General features: G+C 36.6%; 1 protein-coding gene across 1 annotated transcript in view; it reads left to right on the top strand.

Moving 5' to 3' along the window:
• Positions 1–2,145: 2,145 nt before the first annotated feature.
• Positions 2,146–24,663, top strand: part of LOC105490433 (ring finger protein 128) — a 99,043-nt gene continuing 76,525 nt past the window's right edge. The window contains exon 1 of the mRNA XM_011756033.2: positions 2,146–2,717. Within this exon, the coding sequence (XP_011754335.1) occupies positions 2,312–2,717 (406 nt within the window). The 5' untranslated portion in view covers positions 2,146–2,311. The remainder of the gene's footprint in view (positions 2,718–24,663) is intronic.

Genomic DNA, 24,663 nt, shown 5'->3' with positions numbered 1-24,663 from the left:
TCAACCTATTAAATCCACTGAGAATCAATCTGTTTGGATATAATCTTAAATAGAAAAAGCTATTATAACAAAATGATAATAGCAAAAATATTATTTAAAATTTTGACCAAACAAACAAAAATGGGATGACTATGTAAACTTAGGTATTTCCATTAATGGAATATCATTTATCCAACAAAGCATAATCTACAAAGATTATAGGATAAAATATATAATGACCGAGATATTAAATGAAAAACTAAATTAAAATATATAAATATGATTATGTAACTAAGAAAAAATCCCTACACAAAATAATGAAAATAAATGTTAAGATAAAGAAATTTTCTAAAAAATTTAACTTCTAATGGATTTAGGTAACTTCTCACTAATCCGCTTTTAAATTTTTTCGTGAGAAGTTTTTTTAAGGAGTAATTTAATAACTGGCAGAAAAGGATAAATCAAATTTGTGGGATTTTACTAATTATTTAAATGTTGAATGTTGATGCTGAATTTATCACAAAAGGCCGTCCATCAGCAATCTCTAAGCTAATGGTTTTGACAACATTTATAATAACAATAATAGCATTTCTGTTTTTAGTCTGATAATTTTCTCTGGTGAATACAGGCTTTATTGTGATCTTAAAAACACATCAAAATGATAGGGCTAGTAGCAAAATAATGAACTATTTGTATTTACTCTTAAATTGACCATAAGCTAATACACAAAACCTTTAATCTTTTCAGTTCAATTATATGAATTACCAGGTTATTAATATGTATATGATGCTAGTAATACCAAGTACTATGGGAGGGTACGCTAATGAGTAATTGGCAGGTATGACATGATAGCAGGGTTCATATTTGTATTATACGTCTGCTGGGATTTATTCAGCAGGTTCTGCTGCTGATTCCCTGAACTCCTTCCCTCTGCTGGGTGGTGTGAACTGTTAATTCTCACCTGCAGGGTCCACTCCAACACTGATATTTCAGATGTTTAAAAGCGGACAAGCAATAGGGAGAAGAAACAACTGCATTGACCACCTCCATCAACAACGTCTCCTATTTTTTTTATTTTCGGTTGTCCTGTCCCCTTGACTCTAGTAAACCTTCCTGATTCCAGATTACCTGACTTGTACCTTGGACTACCATTGTGCCTACCTTCCTTTTGACCTGGTAGCTTTTTGCTTCCCTGGCAGCCTGATGCCTGTTTGTCTAGTTTGCTGACTCTTGGCCCAGTCAGACTCCTGATATCTCTGTTTGCCTTGTTCGTTCATCTATTCCTTCACCAGTCCTTGGCACACACTGCAATCTCCCCATCCCAGCAATTTTCACAGACCAGTTGACCCCGTAGTGTGTGTGTCCTAATGCTGTTAGTGTCCAGTGTGCTCCTGAACAAAAACAGAGCTTGAACTAAAGGAAGCAATGAAATAAATAAAGTTGTCTATACATCTGGGAGAACTAAAAATTTAAAACTATAAATGTTAAAAATTAAACCTTAAACAATCTTTTTTAGAGTATAACACATGGGGCACAAAAATTAATGGAATGCAGCAACTCACAGGTATCAATCAACAAATATTTGAGTGCCTGCCATGGGCAAGGCACTATACTTGAAAGGAAAGGATTTCTAGCCACTGAAATATGTTTGCTTTCCAAAGAATAAACAAGGTAACAGAGGATATCCCTTGGGGAGCCTGCTAAGAAAACAGACACACACACACACACACACACACACACACACACACACACACAGAAATTAGAAGAGAAAAAAGCAGTAAAATTCATTCTACTAACGCCATAGCAATTAAACTTATGGATCTTAACTTACTCGCTGCTGAACTAGTTGATAGCATATTTCAGCAGGGCTTGGAAAACCAGTTTAGTGTTTTAGATATTCTGAGAGAGGTAACTTTCAGCCTTGTCACGTGGGATTCCCCAGAGTCCAGTTCCTCATTCCAATCCACTCCATGTTTATGAAAGTGCATTAGCTGGAACAGTAAGAAGAAAAAATATGTACTGCAGGAAGTCATCCAATCCTAATAAGTTGACATGTAGAATAAAGTTGATGGTGTTATTTATTACTAAGGTAGTCCTGGTTAAGGGTTACATGTGTGTACAGTTGGAGGAGGGGCAGGCAAAGGGGAATGTAGATAACTAAAGTGAAATAGAGCTGATGTATTCAGAGGTTATGTTGCTAGAGGTGAGATCAGTTACCTACGTGCAACTGAAATTTCAAACTTCTGTTTAGCAGGGACGTGAGTGGACAATGGTGACTGACAGTTGGAAATATCAGCAAACATCTTAAATTTTATGCTCAAGTGAATGAACAATGAACCAGGAGAACAGGTCTAGTTTTTTTTGGCTCCTTGTAATTTTTACCTTTTTACTTAAAATTACAGCATCTTTTTCAATGAACGCCTATGTGACTGTGACTTATTACAATAAAACCAGCAACTACACTGCAATAGAGACATGTGAATGTGGTGTTTATGGATTAGCTTCACCAGTGGCTAATGCTATGGGGGTGGTAGGCATCCCTAAGAATAATGACTACCAAGCTTGTGACCACAACACTGAGTTTAGTAATACTAAGAAGCCCTGGATTGCGCTGATAGAAAGAGGTAATTGTACATTTTCAGAAAAAATTCAAACAGCGGGCAGAAGAAATGCTGATGCTGTTGTGATTTACAATGCTCCAGATACTGGCAATCAGACGATACAGATGGCAAATTTTGGTAAGTAATAATTGATTCACAAAGAGCATTAGTGTCTGTTTATCTTAGAATGGTATTTCCATCTAGAACTGCTCTAGGATCTGGCAACAAGGTTGTAAAATAATTTTACTTTAAATTTTCTTGCCTGGCACGACTTGTAATTACTTTATTATTATTTAATATTTTAATTAATTTGTTCCAAAGACAGTAGCAATTCATGAAGTGATTCCTATTTTCTTTCATGTTTTCTTAGCAATATAAGTTTCCTCAGTGGGCATTATATCATGAATTGCTTTTTAATAAACTGTACTTTTACCTCTAAACATTAAAAAATTTAATTTTATTATTAATTTGTACTTTTCAGTTTATTTTCTCCTGCAAAAGGGACTGTATGTTTTCAAGTATGTTAAACTGCAAAACACTTTCATTATGATTAAACAATAGCATATTGTAAGTGTGTAAAATGTTATAGAAATGAGAACTTGACTCTACTGCATGCTTGTAAGATTTGAATCTTTTTGCAGGACTAATACATATGAAACTACTCTGCAAAAAATGTTATCCATTGAAAATTGTATGGCAGAAATAGGATAACACTGTAATTCACAAAGAAAATAAAGATTTCCCTTAGAAATATTTACTAATGGCTTCTTAAGTAAATAGAATCTTCTAATTTATTAACTTTTTAAAGGAGTTACTTCTGAAAATTACAGGTTTTTATTTTATTTATTTTTTAAAAAACAGTTTCCAAGTAAATAGATTTTTAAACCAATGAAGAAGTAAACTTCTGAATCCCATTTTGTTCACTGAGGATAGGTATGTGTGTTTTTTCCCAGATCAGACTTGGTCTTTAAAAAAAGGAATAATTTCAATCAAGGCAAGAGCTGACAGTAAATGAATACAAAATTTTGATAATTGGTGTTATCACTGCCAAATTTAGCCTCTAAGAAAATTAATGCAAATTAAATTAAACAGATTTTAGAATTATGAAAAGGAGAAAATCAAACTTATGTTAAGAATAGTATGGTGCTTGGAACGTTCCAAGTTGTACACATACAATATGGCAGTTTAGTACTAACATTTGAAAACCAAACTGCTTATTTCGCTGAGCATCAAAGAATCAGGTAAGATGAACTTCAGCAGTACAAAGTTATTGTAGATGTAACAAAACTTCATGTACTACCTTTTGTGACACATCCTGGACATTGCAAGAGCTCGAGCATTCACATTTTATATTATTTTCTAGCTAAGAGCATTTCATAAGCATTCCCTGCCTGTTCCTATGTTTTTACGAGTGACTTTCATTTTTGTAGAAAGAAACCAATGCCATTTTCTGATAAAACTTGGGAATTAAATCTGTTCTAAGGAACCCACTTGTTATACATTTAAACTTAGAGATCCTGAATACTCTGGGTTGCCTTTTGCATGCACACATTCTACTTATTCACTCTCCTGCTATTTTTAAAATACAAACGGTATGAAACTAAACAGTAGTCCTGTTTTCAAAACTTTCTTTGCAATCTGCATTAGGGACCAATATCTAGTAGAATGTAGGTACCCTGCCAGTAAATTTGAAATATTTACCAAAGATCACTCACAGTAAATCTCTCCAAAAGAAACATGTGCATAATCATTTGAATATGTGACTAAACAGAGTTTTAAAAAGGAGGCAGCTAGACTTATCATTCAATATATACCTCCAATATAACCAAAGACACACGATCAAAAATATTTTTAAAGCTACAGTATTGCACCTGTTTTAAAATAAACACATTGATAAAGATAGCATAATGATCATAGCTGTGACGGTTAACATTTATTGGCATTTATTATGTTTCAGGCACTGTTATAGCATGTTTATTTAATGAACATTGTTTTATAATATATGATGATATCAACCCCAAAGAATTAAAACTAAATTTGGTGGAATTTTGCCTTTTTAAGACCTGCCAACTAGTGTGCCGTTGGATTTTTTCCTTCCTAGAAATTTCCCTTATATAAAAACTATTCAGTGATGCAGTTGACAAACACAAGGAATCAAGTGTGGATATGAACACTAGATGACCAGACCCTAGATCATTAAAGACTGTCCTTATTTTATGCCAACATTTTGTTTGTTCTTCCTGTCTTTTCATTCGTGTTTTGTTTTATTTTGACACAGAGGGTGGGGGAAATCCTCCTATAATAAAGGTCACAGTTTCACCTTCTGTCATCTCATCTTGTATTACCCCCTAAAAACCACCTTTTCAGAAAATCACACTGTAGCCCCCTCAGGCCCTTATACCCTTCTACTCTTCCCTGGTTCCCCTTACCTCTTCATTCCTTCAGTCCCATTTTCCTGTACTAGGTCTTACTAAGCACTTCCACAATATTATATCTCTTTACTTCTTTCTAATGTCAATGCATTCCAGCCAAAGACCACTAGCAACAGACCCGTAGTTTAAAAAGTTAGATTTATTACTTGTTGCAGCAACTGGAAGAGCACACACCGTGGAAAACCATGGGGCATCCTAGTAAGAAGGTGTTAAAAAGGACTTGCAGGATTTGGGCTTGCTTTAGGTGTTTTGGGGGAGAGTTGAAGGAATGTGGCTGTTAACCAACCATTCTAGTTTGCTTGAGATTGAAGGTTTCTTGGGATGTGGGATCTCAATGTTAAACCAGGAAACTCCTGGGAAAACTGTGACAAGTTGGCCACCCTAGCTGGCTTTGTTCTGAACTTGGAGGCTGCCAGTAAGTTGAGGTAATTCTGTGTTTAGGTTTCTAAATAAATCTTTTTTATAAGTGGGGAAGACTAGCCCATGGCTAAAGCTGTAATTGGTAAAGAAGAAACAGTTACCCTTATTAGCCAGAATAGAGAGATATTTGGTAGTTACCCTTATTAGCCAGAATAGAGCGATATTTGGTAATTTTTGTGGTGTGGACACTGTCCATATTTTGTCTGTGTTCACACCTGATTATGGAGTGGTTTTTTGTTTGTTTGTTTGTTTGTTTGTTTGTTTTGATCCGTCATCGTCACAGATTGACCTTCTCTAATGTTGATGTTCTGTGAGATGGTTTATGTTCAACAAGAAAATATCAAGGCTTAATTGAGAGTGCCAGGCTAAGTCCTAAATATCAGGGGCAATTTTTCTCTTTCTCACTGACAGTCTACTTCATCCACCCTCGTACTGTTGTGCAAATATATTCTCTTCCCCCATGTCCTTTCACATTTCTGTGCCTCCCCATCCCCTATAGGTTGCCTTCAAGGGACGCGGTAAGTCTAAGGGATGCTTCCGCACCCCTTGCCTCGCATGGTTTCATAATTTAAATACAGAATGTCCTTACTCCTGAGTCCAGTCTATTTACAGCCTCCCTACTAAGAGTGTTCTTTTTCTGAAGGGGATAATTTCAGTCTGAGAATAGCTTCCACTGAGGAAGAATAGTGTATAGCCTAATACTGGGGGATAAACTTCAAACTCAGTTTCCCATTGTGCTGTGTCCAGTAGCAGTTTCCTAATTTGCTCTTGGATTTCTCCTTTGGGTTATTTTCCACACTGGTGAATATATCTGTATCTATCTACACACAAACATATATGTATATATACATATATTTTCATATTCTAGCTTACCAGAAAGAATAATGGGATTTTGACTTGGCATTTTGATGAAGTGGGAAATAAAAGGATATGCTTACTATGTTCTTAAGTAAGTATGTAACTTCCTAACAATCTTTTCCAAACACTGCAGACATGGTCTTTCAGTTCTAGTCTAGAGATGCGAGAAAATTCAGGACTCCTGAATTATCCAAGCAGAAGATGCATAACATGTTAAGTACTTGCTTGCTGAGCAGACAGCTTTGGAAGTTAAATATGCTATTTTTAGGTAAAATGTCTTGAGAAATGCTTAGATTTGGATGTAGTTTATATCAACAAGGTCAGTAATTTGGGAGGGATGAAATGGTTTTTACGTTTTATCATTTCAGCTGTGTCCAGCAAAGTGGATTAGAGTGAAGTGTGCAGCATTCAGAATCCCCAAAACACCAATTCCAGAGTAGTGAAGTGCATGAAAAGGAAGGGTTTAATTATAGCAGCAAACTCACATGCTTTATAAAAATGTTTTTCTAGAAGTAAAAGGAGAAATAAAAGCATGGTATATAAATGAAGTGAGAAGATGATAAAAACTTCAGTAAGACTAACTCAGATATGTACATAAAGAAGAGCTTAATTCAAGAAAACTAATCAGTTCCATTTCAAATGAGCCTCAAATCTGTCTAGTTCTGTGCATCTCCAAGACACCACTCACTCTATCTTAGATCTCTACAATAGCTTTCTAATTGATTTCCCTGCCACTCTTGTCCCCTTCCAAGCCCAATCCCCAGACTGTAAGCCAAAGTGGCTTTTTAGAGAAAATAAATCTCACTCTGTTTAAAATCCTTCCATGGCTTCCCATGACACTCAGGGTAAGTTCAAACTTCTTTCTAAGACTTTATCCAGCTCTGAATCATATGGCCTACTGCTGTGACTTCATTTCCTCTCATTCCCTCCTCTCCTACTCACTGAACTCTTGTCACACTGGACTCCTTTCAATGCCTCAATTCCACTAAACATTTCCCTGCCAGACAGTCCGAAAGTAACCCTTGATACCTCCCTCATCTTTGCTCCCACATCTAATTAAACATAAAGTTCCCTTGATCCTACCTCCAAGCATTTCTTAAGTCCATTCATTTTTCTCCTCTGCTGCCTCCATCCAAGCCCAGGCCAAAATCATCTCTCACCTGCACCACTGCAGTAGCTTCTTAAGTGTTCTCCCTTGCTATTCTCGTCCCTCTGTAGCACATAGCAGCCAGAGTGATCGTGTGGAAAATGTAATTCCACCTCAGTTAGAATAAAATCCAGGCCTTGAGTCTAGACCTACAAGGTTTGATGCTAATCATGTACAATCAGACCTGATCCTATGCCCTTCCCCCTGTATTACCATGCCTCAGCCACTCTGGGCTTCTCTCTCTTTTTTAGCTAAGAGAAATAAGCGCAAGCTTTTGTACTTGCTGCCTCCTCTGCCTGAGTCACTTCTCCTTCATTTTTTTTTTTCACATAACACTGCCTCCAAAATATAACCATGTCTATCTACTACCACTGGTCTAGTGCAGGCTACTGCCAGCTCTCACACTGACTACTGCAAATAGCCTCCAAACTGGGCTCCCTGATTCTGCTCAACCTACCCCATATATTCTCTACACAGAAGCCAGAGTGATCTAAAAATGTAGGTCGATCACATCACTCCTCTTCTCAAAGCTCCCCAGTGACTTTCCATTGTTCTTCAAATAAAGTTTAAATTTTATCAGGCCTAAAAGGAGTTGTATGATCTGGTCTCTGCCTATCTCTCCAACATAACAGTCTACTCTTTCCCTCTCCCTCACAATACTTTAACCACTCTGATCTTTGGACATTTTCTCCAACATGTGAAGCTTTTTCCATGTGGGATGCTTTTTACTTGCTTTGATCTCTCTTACCACCATCATTATCACACATAACAGGTACTCCATATTCCAGTTTAAATGTTTGTTCTAACGGGTCTCCCTTGACCCTATTCATAATATTTTCTATCAAAACCTTCAGCTCTTTCTTGTTTAAATTTATTTTAATGTATATTTTCTTTTTAAATCTATTTTTAACATTTATTTATTTAATTTAATTTTTTTTTTTTCTTTTTGAGACGAGTCTTGCTCTGTCACCCAGGCTGGAGTGCAGTGACACAAACAAAGCTCACTGAAGCCTCGAACTCCCTGGGTTCAAGCAGTCCTCCCATCTCAACCTCCCAAGTAGCTGGGACCCCAGGCATGTGTCATCACACCAGGCAATTTTATTTTATTTTTTTAGATACAGGGGTCTCACTGTGTTGCCCAGGCTGGTCTCGAACTCCTCCTAGTCTCAAGCAATCCTTCTGCCTTGACATCCCAAAGTGCTGGGATTATAGTTGTGAGCCATCACACTTGGCCTAATTATTTTCTTATTTGTTTATTATTTGTGTCTCCCACTAGATTTTAGGTTCCAGGAGGACAGAGACTGCCTCTGTCATGTTTGCCATTGTATCCATTGTACTGAGCATAGTGCATGGCCTTCACTATTTGCTCAATGAATAAAAGTTTAAGAAACTACAAAGCAATTATCTTTTATATATGAAAAGATGGAGAAGTTTAAATGAAGTTTGGTAAATTCGGCAAACTATTGCATTTTAAATTGTTTTTATTTTTACTGATACAAATAATAAATGAGTAGTTTCTTGTATAAAAAATACTAACAATATAATTAAAGTCTCCCCTTGACTACCACCCCCAATTCCAGCACCCTTCCAAGAGATAACTATTGCTATTCATTGAGTATGTAACCTTTCAGACTTTTTCTATTCATTTTTCCACATATACGTACAGAAAACACATAGTTAATTTGTGTTTTATTTTTAATATTAACAAAGTTATTCTGTAGCTTGCTTTAGCTACTCAACAATAGGAACTGGAGTATGTTCATGTCATTAAATTTGTATTTAAATCAAATTCATTCTTTTAATTATTGCATTATATTAATATTGCATATGCAAACATAATTTATTTAACCAGTCCCCTAGTAATGGCCATTTGGGTTGTTTTCAGTGCTGCTCTTTTACAAACAATACTTCAATTAACATAATTATTGCTGATACATAAGAAAGCTATTGATATTGATCTTGTTTCACTATTGTTGGCCTTGCATCTGACCACTTTGTTGAACTCCTATTAATTTTAATAATTCATCCATTGATTCTCTTGAATTTTCAAAATAAGTGATCATTTTCTCTAGAAAGTTTGGCTTCTTCTTTTATACTAATTCTACCTCTTAATTTTTCCAATGGTCTTATTCCATTGTCTAGGGCTACAATAGTGGTAACAGTATACATCCTTGACTTGTTCTTGACTTTACTAAAAGATGCTCCCACTGTTCTATCACTGAGTATGTTATTTGATAGAAGCTTCTGGGAGACAGTCTTTATCAAGGTTCAGGACTTCAGTAAGATTTTTGAATTTTGTTATTCTTATGGGTAAACTAGAATGTGAATATATATGTATATATGCATATATGTTTGTATGTAGATAGATAGAGATATAGTCACCATTGTAGGATATGCCCAAAAGGGAAATCCAATAGTTTACTGTTAGCTTGGGAGAAATAATAAAGTGGTATACAGAAACAATAGATGATCTCCATAAATTAGGTACGGAAAGAAGAAACAATCGGTAAAAGGGACAATTTGGGGTTATTTTCCAAATATAATTTTATTAGTGTCCTGGACAATTGAAAAAGAAATTTCATTGCATTTACATATAATTCCAAGTTGAGTGTCAAGTTGTAAGACACAAACAAACAGTAAAAGCATCTTGACAAATTAGGAAAATTATTTATTAAAAACAAGATGAATACCATGGTGAATAGTAAAGAATAATAAATGTAGAGACAGACATAAAATAGAAATATATGGTCAAAAAAGACAGGTTTGTAGGCAAAATATTTGACAACTACATTGTACCACAAGTCAACTAAAGAATGACAGAGTTATTTTAAAAATTGACATGATCACGGGATATATTAGTCAGTATATAACATGTTAGGCCTGGAAAATAACTCAGCTATGCTTGGAATTCATGAATCTCTGAAAACATCATAAGCTTTGTTTCTTTTTTTACCTGACTTACAATAACAAATGATTTCAGTACCTCTTTTATGCTTTCACACAAATGCCCAGGTCCCCCCTCCCCTGGGTATAGGCATATACAAACATAAATGCATAAAAATGTATGTTTATAAGGAAATCAAGATATAGTACCTCTGGGCACCAGTTTCCAGATAAAAACAAAATGAGTAAATTTACTGTGAGCCCTTTCAAGTACATTTCATCTCCCTTTTCTCAATTTTAAAATCAAAGAACATTTTGAAAGCATCTCAACATGTGCTATTTGTTCATTAACATATCCTTTGCTTAACTCTTGGCCTCTTCCTCCTAAATTTTTAATGTTTCATTTATTATATTATGATTTGCTGCTCAGACATAGATTTCCCCCAGAACTACTTGCAATTGTTAGAAAAGAGTGTGTGTGCAAACACACACAGAAAAATGCCTGAGCAAGACTGTATAAAGTAGGCTACTTCCTCTTAAGTACTCTCTCTCTGTCTCTCTCATTTCAGCAGTCCTCAGTTCATAAGTGCTCTTACCCCAGCTACCCCTTTTCTTTCATTCAAGAGTACATTCCCTAGGCAGCAAGGACATCATATAAACAAATTATATCTGTTTCTGTCTAAACTTGCAAGTTTTATGTACTACTTACTTAGAAAATTGTTCGATATTCAGGTGCTATTTTGATAAAGTTGGGGAAAATATTTACGTGTTGCACCTAGAAACAACATGCCTTAAAGGAAAAACAAAACAGATTTCTTACTGGTGACATCAGGACCTTTGACAGAACTGTGGAAGAGTGAATTCCAGGGATGATATTTCAGACTGTCCCTCATCACATCATGTAAGCAACAACCTGTTCCACCTATGCTCAGGACCTGCTTTGAGCATATAAATATTCAACAGTATAGTAATGTTAATTGTAATGTAAATATTTAACAATATAGTAATGTTAGCTGTAACTTTTTAGAGTTTTAGATGTATATCATATTTTTGTCTAAATTTTTAATGACATATATTCTCAGCATGACCTATCTAATGACTTCAATATGCAATGATAGTAACACAATGCAGTTAAGTAAATTCATCTCTAGCAATAATCAATACATTGACATCTCCCCTGCAGAAAGAATAAAGAGAAATGAAAATTTCCCTTAATAATTCACTTGCTTTCCAGTTATATTTTAAATTACTGTCTCAGCATCATTTCTCATAATAAATTGGAACTCTTTATTTCTTTCAGTAATGTACCTGTTAAAATATCTGTTTTTCCTTCCCCTTTATAAAGGCAGTTGCTGGTAGTAAGTACTCTGTTAGCTATGTGCCAAGCATTCTTCTCAGTGTCATCATCCCAACAACTCCTATGAGGTACATAGTGTCAGTATCTCCATTTTATATATATGAAAACTGAGGCACAGAGAGATTGGTTAAATTCGCCATGGTCATATAGCTAGTACGTTTCAAAGCTGAGATTTGAAACCTAATATCCTAAGAATTAAGAGTCTGTGCTCTTAATCAGTACACAATACTACCTCTAGTGAGCATATACTATGGAAGGCACTGTAAAAAATGGTACAAAAAAATACCATCATTGCCCTCAAGGAGGGAAATGTAGTCGGAGGACTAATATTTATATAAGTCGTAAAAGGCGGAATGGAAATGTTAAGGTTATTGGAACTGAAGCAATTAAAAAACTGTAAAGGTCAGAGTGTTGGAAGGATCATCAACATAGAAGGTGATAGCGGAGAAGTCAAAGACCAGTACTGGGAATATGAAAATGAGAGAATTATAGGATAACCAATCAGAAAGTGGGATATTTCTGTTAGGATTTCAGAGGTTTCGCAGATTAGGATGCTGATAATATACAGAGTATGGCCATGGTAGTGGGGTCAATAAAGTGGAATGAAGACAAAAATTCCTGAAGTTAAACCACACTGAGGACAGAATGTTGGATGATGGAAAGATTTGGGGGTGAAAAGGATGGCTGTGATCCAAATGATAATGTCTTCATTAATGTGGGGAAATGACTGGGAAGTTGGTCCATGGGCCAGCAGAGAGGAAAGTAATAGAGGTTATTAACACCAAACGCTGTGAGTCTCCAAGAAGCAGATTTTGATTCATAAGAATGGGGGGGGGGGTAGGCCGGGAGCAGTGGCTCACGCCTGTAATCCCAGCACTTTGGGAGGCTGAGGCGGGCGGATCACGAGGTCAGGAGATTGAAACCATCCTGGCTAATGTATTGAAACCCCGTCTCTACAAAAAAAAATACAAAAAAGCCGGGCGTGGTGGTGGGCACCTGTAGTCCCAGCTACTCGGGAGGCTAAGGCAGGAAAATGGCGCGAACCCAGGAGGCGGAGCTTGCAGTGAGCCAAGATCGCGCCACTGCACTCCAGCCTGGGCGACAGAGTGAGACTCTGTCTCAAAAAAAGGAAAAAAAAAAAAAAGTGGGGCAGTAGTCTGGAAACAACAGTGTGGGAGTGAAGAGACTCCTATTCCTTGAAATATAGGGGGCAAGAACAGATGATCTGCCTTTACTGAAAATATCTGAAGGAGAAGTCGTGTCCTCATGATAAGATGGGTTTGGGTTGAGTGAGGAAGCACAGGGAACCCACAGTGAAGAGAAGATGAGGAAAGTATACAAGTTAAACATCTGTCATGTAACCAGAGATCTAGAAGACACATGGAAAATTTCAGGAGAGGAGAAGTAAAAGATGAAAGTAATGAGCAGTATGGAGAGGGGAGCAGAGAAGTGAATAGTAAACAAATTAGCTTCCATTTGGGGCACTAGCTAAGGATGGAATGAATGTGATACCAGGTGGCAACAATGTAAAGATTTGAAACAAAATTCTGGAGTAAATTTGTCTCAAGCAAGTATGGTACTTGGTTTATCAATGTAAAGGGCTGGCATTGTATGTAAAATGTAAGAGCATTATTCACAAGGGAGCAGCCACTCTTGAAGGAGCTGGCAAGGGCAGAGCTGAACAGATTAGAGATGAAAATGTGAATAAATTTAAATCACAAGGGTTTGTTCCTAGAGCTATGATTGTAGATCACAGGGATGGAGAAGTATGTCAATGTTTGGGCAGGGTGGTGGGGTACAGTGGAGGGTAACAGGTGCTAAATGACCTGAATGTAAAACTAACCTGCCCTAGGGTTCCAAATGGAACTGCTTTATAGTCTTAATCCAGGTACAAGTTGGTCCTTGACTTGGGTATCTGGAGGATGTTGCATAAAAATAGGAAATCATTATAAAAAACAAGCACATGAAAAATTATTTGGGGCCATTTTAATAAATCAAATGGCTGGAAAATGATCTGTTTGTTATGACTAATGCTAATTACCTATCTGCATTGAGGAGATTAGAATTTTAGTAAAAACTGGCAGAAACTTAGTCAAGGCCTTAAGATGTCAAAATTGCAATCATTAAATGCCTGGATACCCTGCATTCCAGAATTGAATTAAATCCAATCGACATTTACTTGTGCATATTTTTAGCTTTTAAATGGAAATGTAAATTGAGTTCTTTTCCTCAAAGCAGTCAATTCAGCAGAGGAAGAGAAGTGTACAATCAGTCAAATAGGATGTTTGATATTGTTTTAGCTCCAAAAATGTCAGCATGGACCGAATAACCATTTTTCAGAAATAATTTTTCAACTGATTTTTTTTATCCTCATACAGGATGCAGCCAGCATCTAAATACTCAGTTAACTTATGTATAGCAAGATCAGCTGCAGTTGGAGGCCACAGTGGTTACATCTGAGAAATGTAGTACCATTTCAACCATACACACAGGCAAATGCTCTTAGAAAATTAGTTTTCTCAAAAAGCCAGGATATGCAAAATGACCATATTTATCAAAGGGCTTTGTGAGGACTTCTTGAAACAGAACTCAGAGAGAGGTGGGTAAATCACATGTTGGTTAAAAGAAGGTGTGTAATTTGATTGTTTCACAAGGAATACATCTTTCTCACCTGAAAGATTACCTCAACAAGTGCAGCTTAAAGAAGACCTAAAGAGAAATACTAAGGCTCTAACCTGATGCATTACTGCATGATACCTCCGCGGCCTGGCAGACCAAGGGGTGAAGAGAAACCCTAAGGTATGAACCCCTGGGTTGCTTATTCATTTTGGTTTACTTGTCCATAGCCTTGGCCAAGTGTAGCTTTGCAGTGTAGCTAGGAGGAATTCTCTTAGGGAGAGCAAGTTCTGGTTGAAAACTGGATTTTCTAACTTGGGAATAAAGAAGGTAAAACTGTGATTTTTGTAAATCTAAAAAACAAGGGTTTACTTATTCACTCAAGAAATGTTTACTGAGAGCCAACTATTTGTCCTCCCAAGTTTTACATTTCATAGTTCTATCTCTGAAACTTCAAGCATGCATGACTTCTACCAGAAGCAGTGAGATGTAGTAGTGATTCAAGGCATGGGCTTTGTAGGGGAATAGACCTGGGTTTGAATCCCAGATCTACTGTTTGTTTTCTAGCTGTGTGACCTTGGTCTAGTTACTTAACCACTCTGAATTTCAGTCTTCTTATCTCAGTGATCTCATCTGTAAAATGGGTATACTAGCAATACTACTTTAAACGGCGAAAGATGTATAGGATCTCAAAAGAAATAAGAGTATGTGGTACTACTTTATATAGGGTGGTTGTAAGGATTAAATTAGATAATGCATATAAAGAAGGCACTTTGCACAATGTCTATTTTATAGTAGACAGTAAAAACTACGGTAGTAGCAAGATGATGCTCATGAAGTCATCCTTATTTTCAGTTCATTCTCCCTCTTCTTCACCTATCTATGTCTCTTTCTCACTTTAAACTCTTGGGCAAAAATGTTTGTCTTACAAGAAGTCTTTTTGGCTAACAGTTTATCCTGATATTTCCTTTACTTGGCACCTATTCAAAATTCACATACATAGTTCAGGTCATGCTAATTTTGCCTTTTTCCCTATTTTTATGTATTCTTATGTATTCATTTGTATAATTCCTGAATTCCTAATTATCATAGACTAATAGATGCATAGATTAAACATTTAAAAATATAAAATTTCCATGTACTTCAGGAATCCCTTAAACTAAAACCCTGTCTAGTGGTCATTCATTTACTACTTGAGCACTGTCAGGGACAGAGAGTTCACCATCTCACAAGACATTTCAGTTCATTGCTGAACAGCTCAAGTTTTTAGAAAGTTATTGTTCAAACTATGCCAAAATATGCCTTCCTCTAACTTTCACACATTTTTTTCCTTGTTGTGCCTTCCTGAACAATATAGGACATATTGTAAGTTGTCTCCTATTTACTTTGTATCATCCAGTCAATTCCTAATCAGTGGTATTGACATGTTGGCTCTTTTCTTAACTAATGTTAGAATTTCAATGTTTTTACCACTATTTTATTAATTATAAATAATAAATACACTAATTATAAATAAAATTTTTTAAATTTTCTCTTGGTGGGATGGGGGATACTCCACATATTTTTGAGGATGACTTTACTTTTGTGTCTTGAAGAAGGATTTGGGGGCCAGTCACCTGTGCGATGTGGGGTTTTTTGGGGTCTCAGGAATCCCCCTGCCCAACAATATTCTCCTCCCTATTAATATGCTGTCTAAAATTTCATCCTTCATTAAAACAGCATTCCTTCGGGTTTTAAAAGCTATAAGGTTTTTGAGTCCTTGTTAAAAAGGCAAATGGTCCCAGGAAACAAAACACCAACTAAAAAGTACTACTAATAACTTAGCAGGGATTAATTCATTGATGGCAACCTGAGTGTAAAATAGCAGATTGATTGAGGTGTGATCTGGAAACAGTACAAGACTGACAGAGATCCAGGGACTTTGTTTCATTCATCTCACTATAGTACAGTGACTGATTCATATCAGGCCCTCACTGATGAATGAATAAATAAGGGTATGAAAATGAATGAATGAGGCTGGAAAAGTGAGCATCTATCCCCCCAGTCAAATATTACCTACTTGGTAATCTTATCTAGAACCATTTAAGTGTGATAACACCAGAAAGATTGGGGTTCCTTGGCTTAATAACACCATGCTGACTCTTAACAGAATGTTCTTTTAATCTCGGTCTGCTCTCCCCACAGCTATTTGATGTCTCATCTTTAGCTGGCAGTTGGAGACATGACTTCTTTGTGAGACTGTTTCTATATAAAGCTCTGGCAGTAGGAACTGCCTAGATTACCAACAGTGATTCACACAGCTACAAAAAGTGCTTACACCCACACAGGGTCATGGAGTGAAGGAACCAGATTCCAGTTCAGATCTTATTTCACTGCACAATATTGTGGAATTAGTTAACATTACTCTCTACTTATCTACATAAGCTATTGTAGATGTAGTGATCTCCATCATACGATGTGAATTTGAGTAGAGTATTAAAAACCTCATTAATTCTCACCAGTGTTTAATCTAAGTTTAAATTCCGGGGTTAGCGCTTAGAGGACTGAGGAGATTATTAAGTGCCTTCAGAGAATAGAAACTCTTTTAAGTAGTATATAGAAGCAACTGTTTCCTGCAAACAATCTTTGCCTATTCAATAAAGCAGATCCAGCAGTGCTTCTCTTTGGCATCGTTTTAGTAGCAATTCATTTGTGTTATTATATCACTTGAAAATAATAAAGCTGCATTTTGTATTTTTAAAAATCTTTAAGAGGAAGGCCTACCTGACAGCAGTTTTCTTAACAATGGAAGGATATATTTAAAAATACATAAAATGCCTGTTTTAAGGCTAAATGGTAACGTAATCAAAGCTAATGAAATATAGAAATCTGCTTCAAAGAACAACGTAAATGATTTGAATTAATAGTTCAGTTGCTTTTATGCAAATGAATACTTCCTAAAGCATTAGAAAAATTGTGGGGTTTTTTTTGTGCAAGGTTCCCAGTGCAGAACTTATATACAGTATGAATTTCCTTTATCATGGAATGAGTACTAACCATTCTCCAAAATAATAAAATACTACTATATTCTATAATTCCAATTATAGAATTTGCCTACTTCAAGCAAGTTTTATTAGTATAGTTTGACTCTAATTGCAAAATAATTTCATAGTGAAAGTAGGGTTCTATTTCCTTCATTTTGTATGCTCAGACTGTACTTCCGACACTGAAAAAAGTTATATCTAAAAGAATATCCCCATTGCTCATTTGTGGATATTGTTTAAATTATTGGATATCCTATTAATGCTTCTCTGAAGAAATAGATGTCCACAGCCCATTAATCCTTACTCTATAAATACCTAAAATGTTAGCAAAGTGATAAATATTGATAAAACATGTCTCCTTCAAGCAATAATATGTTACGAATCTTCTACTTTAGGCTTTCATTTCACTGAACTGTGCCCTTTAAATGTAATTACATTTTTATAATATAAAGCTATGGTGGTTTTTGTGTTGTTTTGTATTCATGTGGAACATTTTTCATTTTTCTGTTATAACTTCTTTTTTTTTTTAGATGGAGTTTCGCTCTTGTTGCCCAGGCTGGAGTGCAATGGCCCGATTTTGGCTCACCGCAACTTCTGCCTCCCGGGTTCAAGCGATTCTCCTGCCTCAGTCTCCCGAGTAGCTGGGATTACAGGCAGGTGCCACCATGACCGACTAATTTTGTATTTTTAGTAGAGACGGGGTTTCTCCATGTTGGTCAGGCTGATCTCGAACTCTCGACCTCAGGTGATCCCACTGCCTCGGCCTCCCAAAGTGCTGGGATTACAGGTGTGAGCCACTGTGCCCAGCCTGTTTTAACTTCTTATGGGAATATTTTTCTTTCCCTACAGTAAGATCTTGGAGATAGTCTATATTTTTTTGAAAGGCTTCCTCAATCACATGTTCTATTTGTACTTTAGGGAAAGAAAATATTACTCAGAATAGAAGGGTAATATAAGGCTTTTACCTTCAGCCAAACAAAATGGCGAAAATGAACAAACACTCCAATGTCCTAAATTTACTTTCATATAAATTTTAATTACTGCATAAATTGTGTTCTGATTCCTGAGAAGCTAAGCAGTAAAGTACCGTTTCTACTGAACTATGAAAAACATAGATAATCTCAATTCCTTTAATATGGTTGTTTTCCTGACCCTGAGTCAATTTCACCCTTGTCTTTGATATACCACTAGAATTTGTTATGAACAAAAGGAAAGCAGTGAAGATATACACAACAAAAGGCAAATTTCTAGTCCTCCAAGCACTACTTTTGCACCTGTTATTATATATTCTGTTAAAATGATATAAGCAATTATGGATAAGGTATTAGGAAACTCAGAGAACTACAATTTATTGAGGATATTGACTTAAATGAGCCAGAAGAACTTTCAGTTTGATAAAATTAAAACCTTTTGGAGTTTCAGGGATATGAAAAGTGATCTGGCCGGGCACTGTGAATCACGCCTGTAATCCCAGCACTTTGGGAGGCTGAGGTGGGCAGATCACTTGAGGTCAGGGGTTTGAGACCAACCTAGCCAACAAGGGGAAACCCTGTCTCTACTGAAATACAAAAATTAGCAGGGCATGGTGGCAGGTGCCTGTAATCCCAGCTACTGGGGAGGCTGAAGCAGGAGAATTGCTTGAACCCAGGAGGCAGAGGTTGCAGTAAGCCGAGATGGTGCCACTGCACTCCAGTCTGGATGAGAGTCTGTCAAAAAAAAAAAAAAAAAAAAAAGCTGATCTGGGTGCCTTAGGGAAAAATTCACAAAGAAAATAGCCAACTATATTCTGGCCAATTTTATTTAGAAATAATAGTCTCTCTAGGCTTAGACTAGTTTCATGATTTGCCTCTTCTGAAGCTATAAGCAGAAATATGTGGTCAACTAAAATGTGACTTATATGTGTACAATGTATGCAGTTGAACTGTGCACAACCCCATTTGACTGTGAAGGAAGTTGGTGGGAAAATACTTGCTGAGTATTTGCTACTTTGCCACACAGGATGTTGAAAAATATTTTGATCTACAGCAAATATAAAAATAATTTTTGCTAAGAAAAAACATCGAATCTAATTCCTCATTTTTCAAAACACCCACTTAATTTATAGGAAGATGTGCTTATTTATAGGAGCCAGGCTTTCTCCCCACCTACCCACCGCCTAGCCCCATGGGAGTGGAGGGTTGGAGTGGAAATTCACTTTTGCAAACCCTGCAAAAATCTGGAATTATTATCCACCCCTTCACAGATATCTTCTTGTGGATGGTAGAATTATTTAGTTGGTTTACATATTTATGGAGCAATCACCAGACAGTAAGGCCATTTTGTTTCATAAAACACAGGAGAGTTCCTAAGCACGTAACAAAGTTTTCATTTATTTGGATCTAGATGGTTTTTTAAATCTTCCTTTTGAAACTAGCTAAGTGAGCCAGACTTATCCATACCAGAAAAATCTGTGAATTTGTATTAGGATTTATTCATTGCATATCATAGTTACAGTGGAATTCCTTTTCTCAACCCACTGTACAATGGATGACACAGCATTTTTTGTTCCAACCTTATAAAACAAAGGCCCAACAGAGGGCATGTTGAGCATTTTCATGGCTAATTCAAACACTTCAGTACTTCTCTCAAGCACATTTTTTTTCCATATTTTTTAAATTTTATTTTATTTTAAGTTCCAGGATACATGTGCAGGACGTGAAGGTTTGGGTAACTTGTTATACTGACATCTGAAATCAAATTTCCAATGTCTTCTGACACCATATGGCAACTGCTTCAATTATGAGAACACCAAGACACTCAGCCAAGGTCATCCAAATAGATTTAAATAAAACAAAAATCAATCTAATTGATTATTTTAAAACTAAGCATCTTGAAGATGGGAATAAATTCCCAGAATGAGTAAGGTCAGTAAGTTCATAGAATCTCTTTAGTGGCTACATGCTCGTGGGAGTAAGGTGACATACAGAATACAAATATGCTAAGTTTTGCCATTAATTTAATTACCTGCATGTGGCTAGCCCACCGGTGATGTTTAAATTTCAGGCTAACTTTCTTTGATCACTCAACATACTTCAGAGTCACCTCTTTATAGGTCTGAAGAGAATGCCTGCATAAAACAGAAGATGAAAATGTGCTGAAAAATGCATTTCAAAGCCAACTTCGAGTGTCTTTTTATTATCTGCTCCTTTGTATCATCTACATCACTGCTTCCCATCTACTGGTATCTGTAACTGACTCAATTCCTTTTTAAGGACTAATAAGCAGCAACTCTGCGAAAACTATACATTGCTTTAGGTGGAAAATGAAATTCAATTCAAAAAAGAAAAAGTTAATTTTAATATCTCAAGAAGAAAGCTAGTAAAGCAAGATTATTGTTAATGCTTTAAAAGTATAATTCTTCTAAGAGAAAGATCATTAGAGCTTTGATAAATCACTAAAACTTTGAGCAAGAGCACCTTCTATTCCTAAATATCTGACAAACTACAGTGAACCAGAACACTACTTTTTGCAAGACACAAGTTCCCTTACGCCTTCTCCACGTTTTTTCTGCCTACACATTTAAAACGTTACTAAACTCAGCTATTTTTCCCATCATAGATTTAAAATTTTGCTCTTCCCTCTTAACTGAGTTAAAAGTTAAGTAAAAGGGCTATTTTAATAATCCTTTGCCACAGTTAGTATCGTATATGTTTACTAAAATAAAAGATATACTATTTGAACAAAGTCACTGAACATTCCACTTTTAGCCAATTGTTTTGGTGTTATGTAGATAAGCCCGAGTCTTGACTACTTCCTAATATTCTTGAAGTTATTAAGTAGATAAACTTACTCTTTTTTTTTTTTTTTTTTTTTTTTTTTTTTTTTTGAGACGGAGTATCACTCTGTGGCCCAGGCTGGAGTGCAGGGGCACTCTCTGGGCTCACTGCAATCTCTGCCTCCTGGGTTCAAACGATTCTCCCGCCTCAGCCTCCCCAGTAGCTGGGGCTGCAGGTACCTGCGACCTCGCCCCTCTAATTTTTGTATTTTTATTAGAGACGGGATTTCACCATGTTGGCCAGGCTGGTCTCGAACTCCGGAGTTCAAGTGATCCCCCACCCGCCGCCTTGGGCACCCGAAGTGCTGGGATTACAGGTGTGAGCCGCTGTCCCCAGCCTGATGAAGTTAACAACAACAACAAAAAAAATACAAGCAAATCTCAGCCAGGTGGGGTGACTCACACGCGTAATCCCAGCACTTTGGGAAGCCCAGGCGGGTGGATTGCTTGAGCCCAGGAGTTGGAGACCAACCTGGCCAACAGGGCGAAACCCCGTCTCTACTAAAAATACAAAAATTAGTAGGGCGTGGTGGCGCAGCCCGTAGTCCCAGCTACTCCGGAGACAGGTTGGAGGATCGCTTGAGCCCGCGAGATGGAGGTTGCAGTGAGCCGAGATCAACCACTGCACTTCAGCCTGGGCAAGAGAGTGAGACTCGGTCTCAAAAAATTAATTAAAAGCAAATCTTATTCCGAATGTTCTAGAGCAATGCTGTCCAACAGAACATTTTACAATTATACAGAATTCTATTTCTGTGTTGACTATGCAGCCACGAGCCATCTGTGGCTACTGAGTGCTTGAAATATAGTTAATGCAACTGAAAAACTGAATTTTTAATATAAAAAATGTAAATAACCACATAAGCCTATTGGCTACCATATTGAACAGTATATGAACATGAACATGGGGTCGTTGGATAACTTTCATAAGGTCCATACAACTCCTTGAAATTGTGCACAAAATTGTGTGTGTTGATTTACTTTGTACCTAGGTTTCATCAAATTTTCAGAGGTAACTCTGACCTCAGAAAGGTTAAGAACTACTATAGCAGGGTGGGGCGCAGTGGCTCAACCCTATAATCCCAGCACTTTGGGAGGCCGAGGCGGGCGGATCACGAGGTCAGGAGATCGAGACCATCCTGGCTAACACGGTGAAACCCCGTCTCTACTAAAACTACAAAAAATTAGCCGGGCGTGGTGGCAGGCGCCTGTAGTCCCAGCTACTCGGGAAGCTGAGGCAGGAGAATGGCGTGAACCCAGGAAGCAGAGCCTGCAGTGAGCCGAGATCGCACCACTGCACTCCAATCCAGCCTGGGCCACAAAGTGAGACTCCATCTCAAAAAATAAAAAAATAAAAAAATAAAACTGCTATAGCATAAGCAATATGGGCTTTATGTTTCCTGACACAAAGTTAAAACTAGAAACCCAGTGATTTTTTTTTATGTTTTAAGAAAATATGCAAAATCTTCAACAAAACTAATAATTTCCTAAAGTTGAATTCAAATAATGCATTATACAATTCTACAATCAACATGTATTCCTCTTTTTTTAAAAAAAAAAAAAAAAGCTTTTTATTTTTTTTAAAAAAAAAGCTTTTTATTTTTTAAAAATGTAGATTTACATGCAGTTGTAAGAAATAGATCCTGTATACCCTTCATCCCTTTACCTAGTTTCCCCAGTGGTATCACCTTGTATAACAATAGTACAATATCACAACCAGGAAATTGAAGTTGATACAATCCACCCACCTTATTCGAATTTCACTAATTTTACATGCAATTATATGCATGTTCTACACAATTTTATCACATGTGTAGGTTCATGTGACTATCACCACAGTTAAGATTTAGAACAATTCCATTGCAACAGAGCTCCCTCGTATTGTCCCTTTATAGCCAAAAGGACCTCCACCCCATAACCCCTTATTAACTCTGGGCAACCACTAATCTGCTATTAATATAATTTTATCATGTCAAAAAATGTTGTATAAATTGAATTTTATTGTACGTAAACTTTTTGGGATTGGCTTTTTTTCATTCAGTATAATTCTTGGGAGATTCATCCAGATTGTTGCATATATTAATATCTCCTTTCTTTCTATTGCTGAGTGATATTCCATGGTATAGATGTACCACAGTTTGTTTTACCATTCACTCACTGAAGGATATTTGGGTTGTTTCCAAGATTTGGCAATTATGAATGAAGCTGCTGTGAAAATTTGTGAACGGGTTTTTGTGAAAGTAATTTTTCATTTTTCTGAGATAAAGGTCCACGACTGAAATTGGTAAGTTGGATGTTAGTTTTATAAGAAACTGCCAGACTGTTTTCCAGATTGGCCATGCCATTTCACATTCCCACCAAAAAAAATGTACGTATGATCCAGTTCCTCCACATCCTTGACAACATTTGGTGTAGACACATTTTTTTTTTAATTTTAGCCTTTCTGGTAGGTATGCAGTGATATCACATTGTGATTTTCATTTGCATTTCCCTAATGGCTAATGACATTTAACATCTTTTCATATGCTTATTTTCCATTTGTATTTCCTCTTTGGTGAAATGTTTATTCATGTCTTTTATAATCAGACACAAGCATCCAAAATAGGAAAAAGTTCTTTTTACATGGGAATTCAAGTAATCAGTGGATAATATGGTTTTACAAAAGAATGAAATGCTGTTCAATGGGGATTTTTTTAATTGGCTATCTGCTAAGACAGATGCCCTAACATTAACTCTTACTTACCCCAGTGAAGATGTTTTTGTGGAGGACTAGGAAAATAGGATCAGGAACAACACTTGCCTTTCTGATACCTTGACTGTAGACAGAATTGAGAGAATACAACTGGAGATAAAAGAGAGTTTTTGGCAGGTATCGGATTCAATAATTTCATGAATGCATTTTCTAACAAGTATCTGTAGTGCAGATATTTTATGTCCTTGGTATGCTTTGGATATATTTAGATGTAGTTTGTTGCCTTGTTTTAGGAGTCCAAGTTGTATACTCACCTGGACAGAGAGCTGTCTACTACAGTTCAGGCAGGGCAACAGAATTACCTGCAGGCTAACCTACTCTTCTCCTTATAAAAAAGATTGAATAAAAAGCCTACAATGACAGTCCACTGCCCAGTGAATCAAGACCAACTCCAAAATATGTCATTCAAGGTCAACAAAGCCCTAACCTACCTTTTCTGCCCAATCTCCCACTACTCCTCCTCTTGTACTCTAACCAAATGAAAATACTGTTTTCCAAATCCGCTCTGCTCTGTCCTGACTGAGCTTTTGTTACCGCTGTATCTTTTACTGAAATACCTTCCCTCACCATTTGTGTCTATCAAAATCCTATCCCACCTATCCCTCAAGGCCTTGCTCAGATGTTACTTTCTTCATGAAACAGCCCCTACTTCCTTGAGTCAGAAGCAAACATTCCTGCCTCTATTCTAGCACAGGACTTTGTACTTCCTCACAGCACTTATCTTTCTGACCACTCTTTTGTTTAAATGCCACGCCAATGCAATAACATGGATGAATCTCAACTGC

The sequence above is a fragment of the Macaca nemestrina genome, chromosome X (assembly GCF_043159975.1).
Source record: "Macaca nemestrina isolate mMacNem1 chromosome X, mMacNem.hap1, whole genome shotgun sequence".
NCBI classification, from domain to species: Eukaryota; Metazoa; Chordata; class Mammalia; order Primates; family Cercopithecidae; genus Macaca; species Macaca nemestrina.
This window is presented reverse-complemented; position numbering and strand designations above follow the sequence as displayed.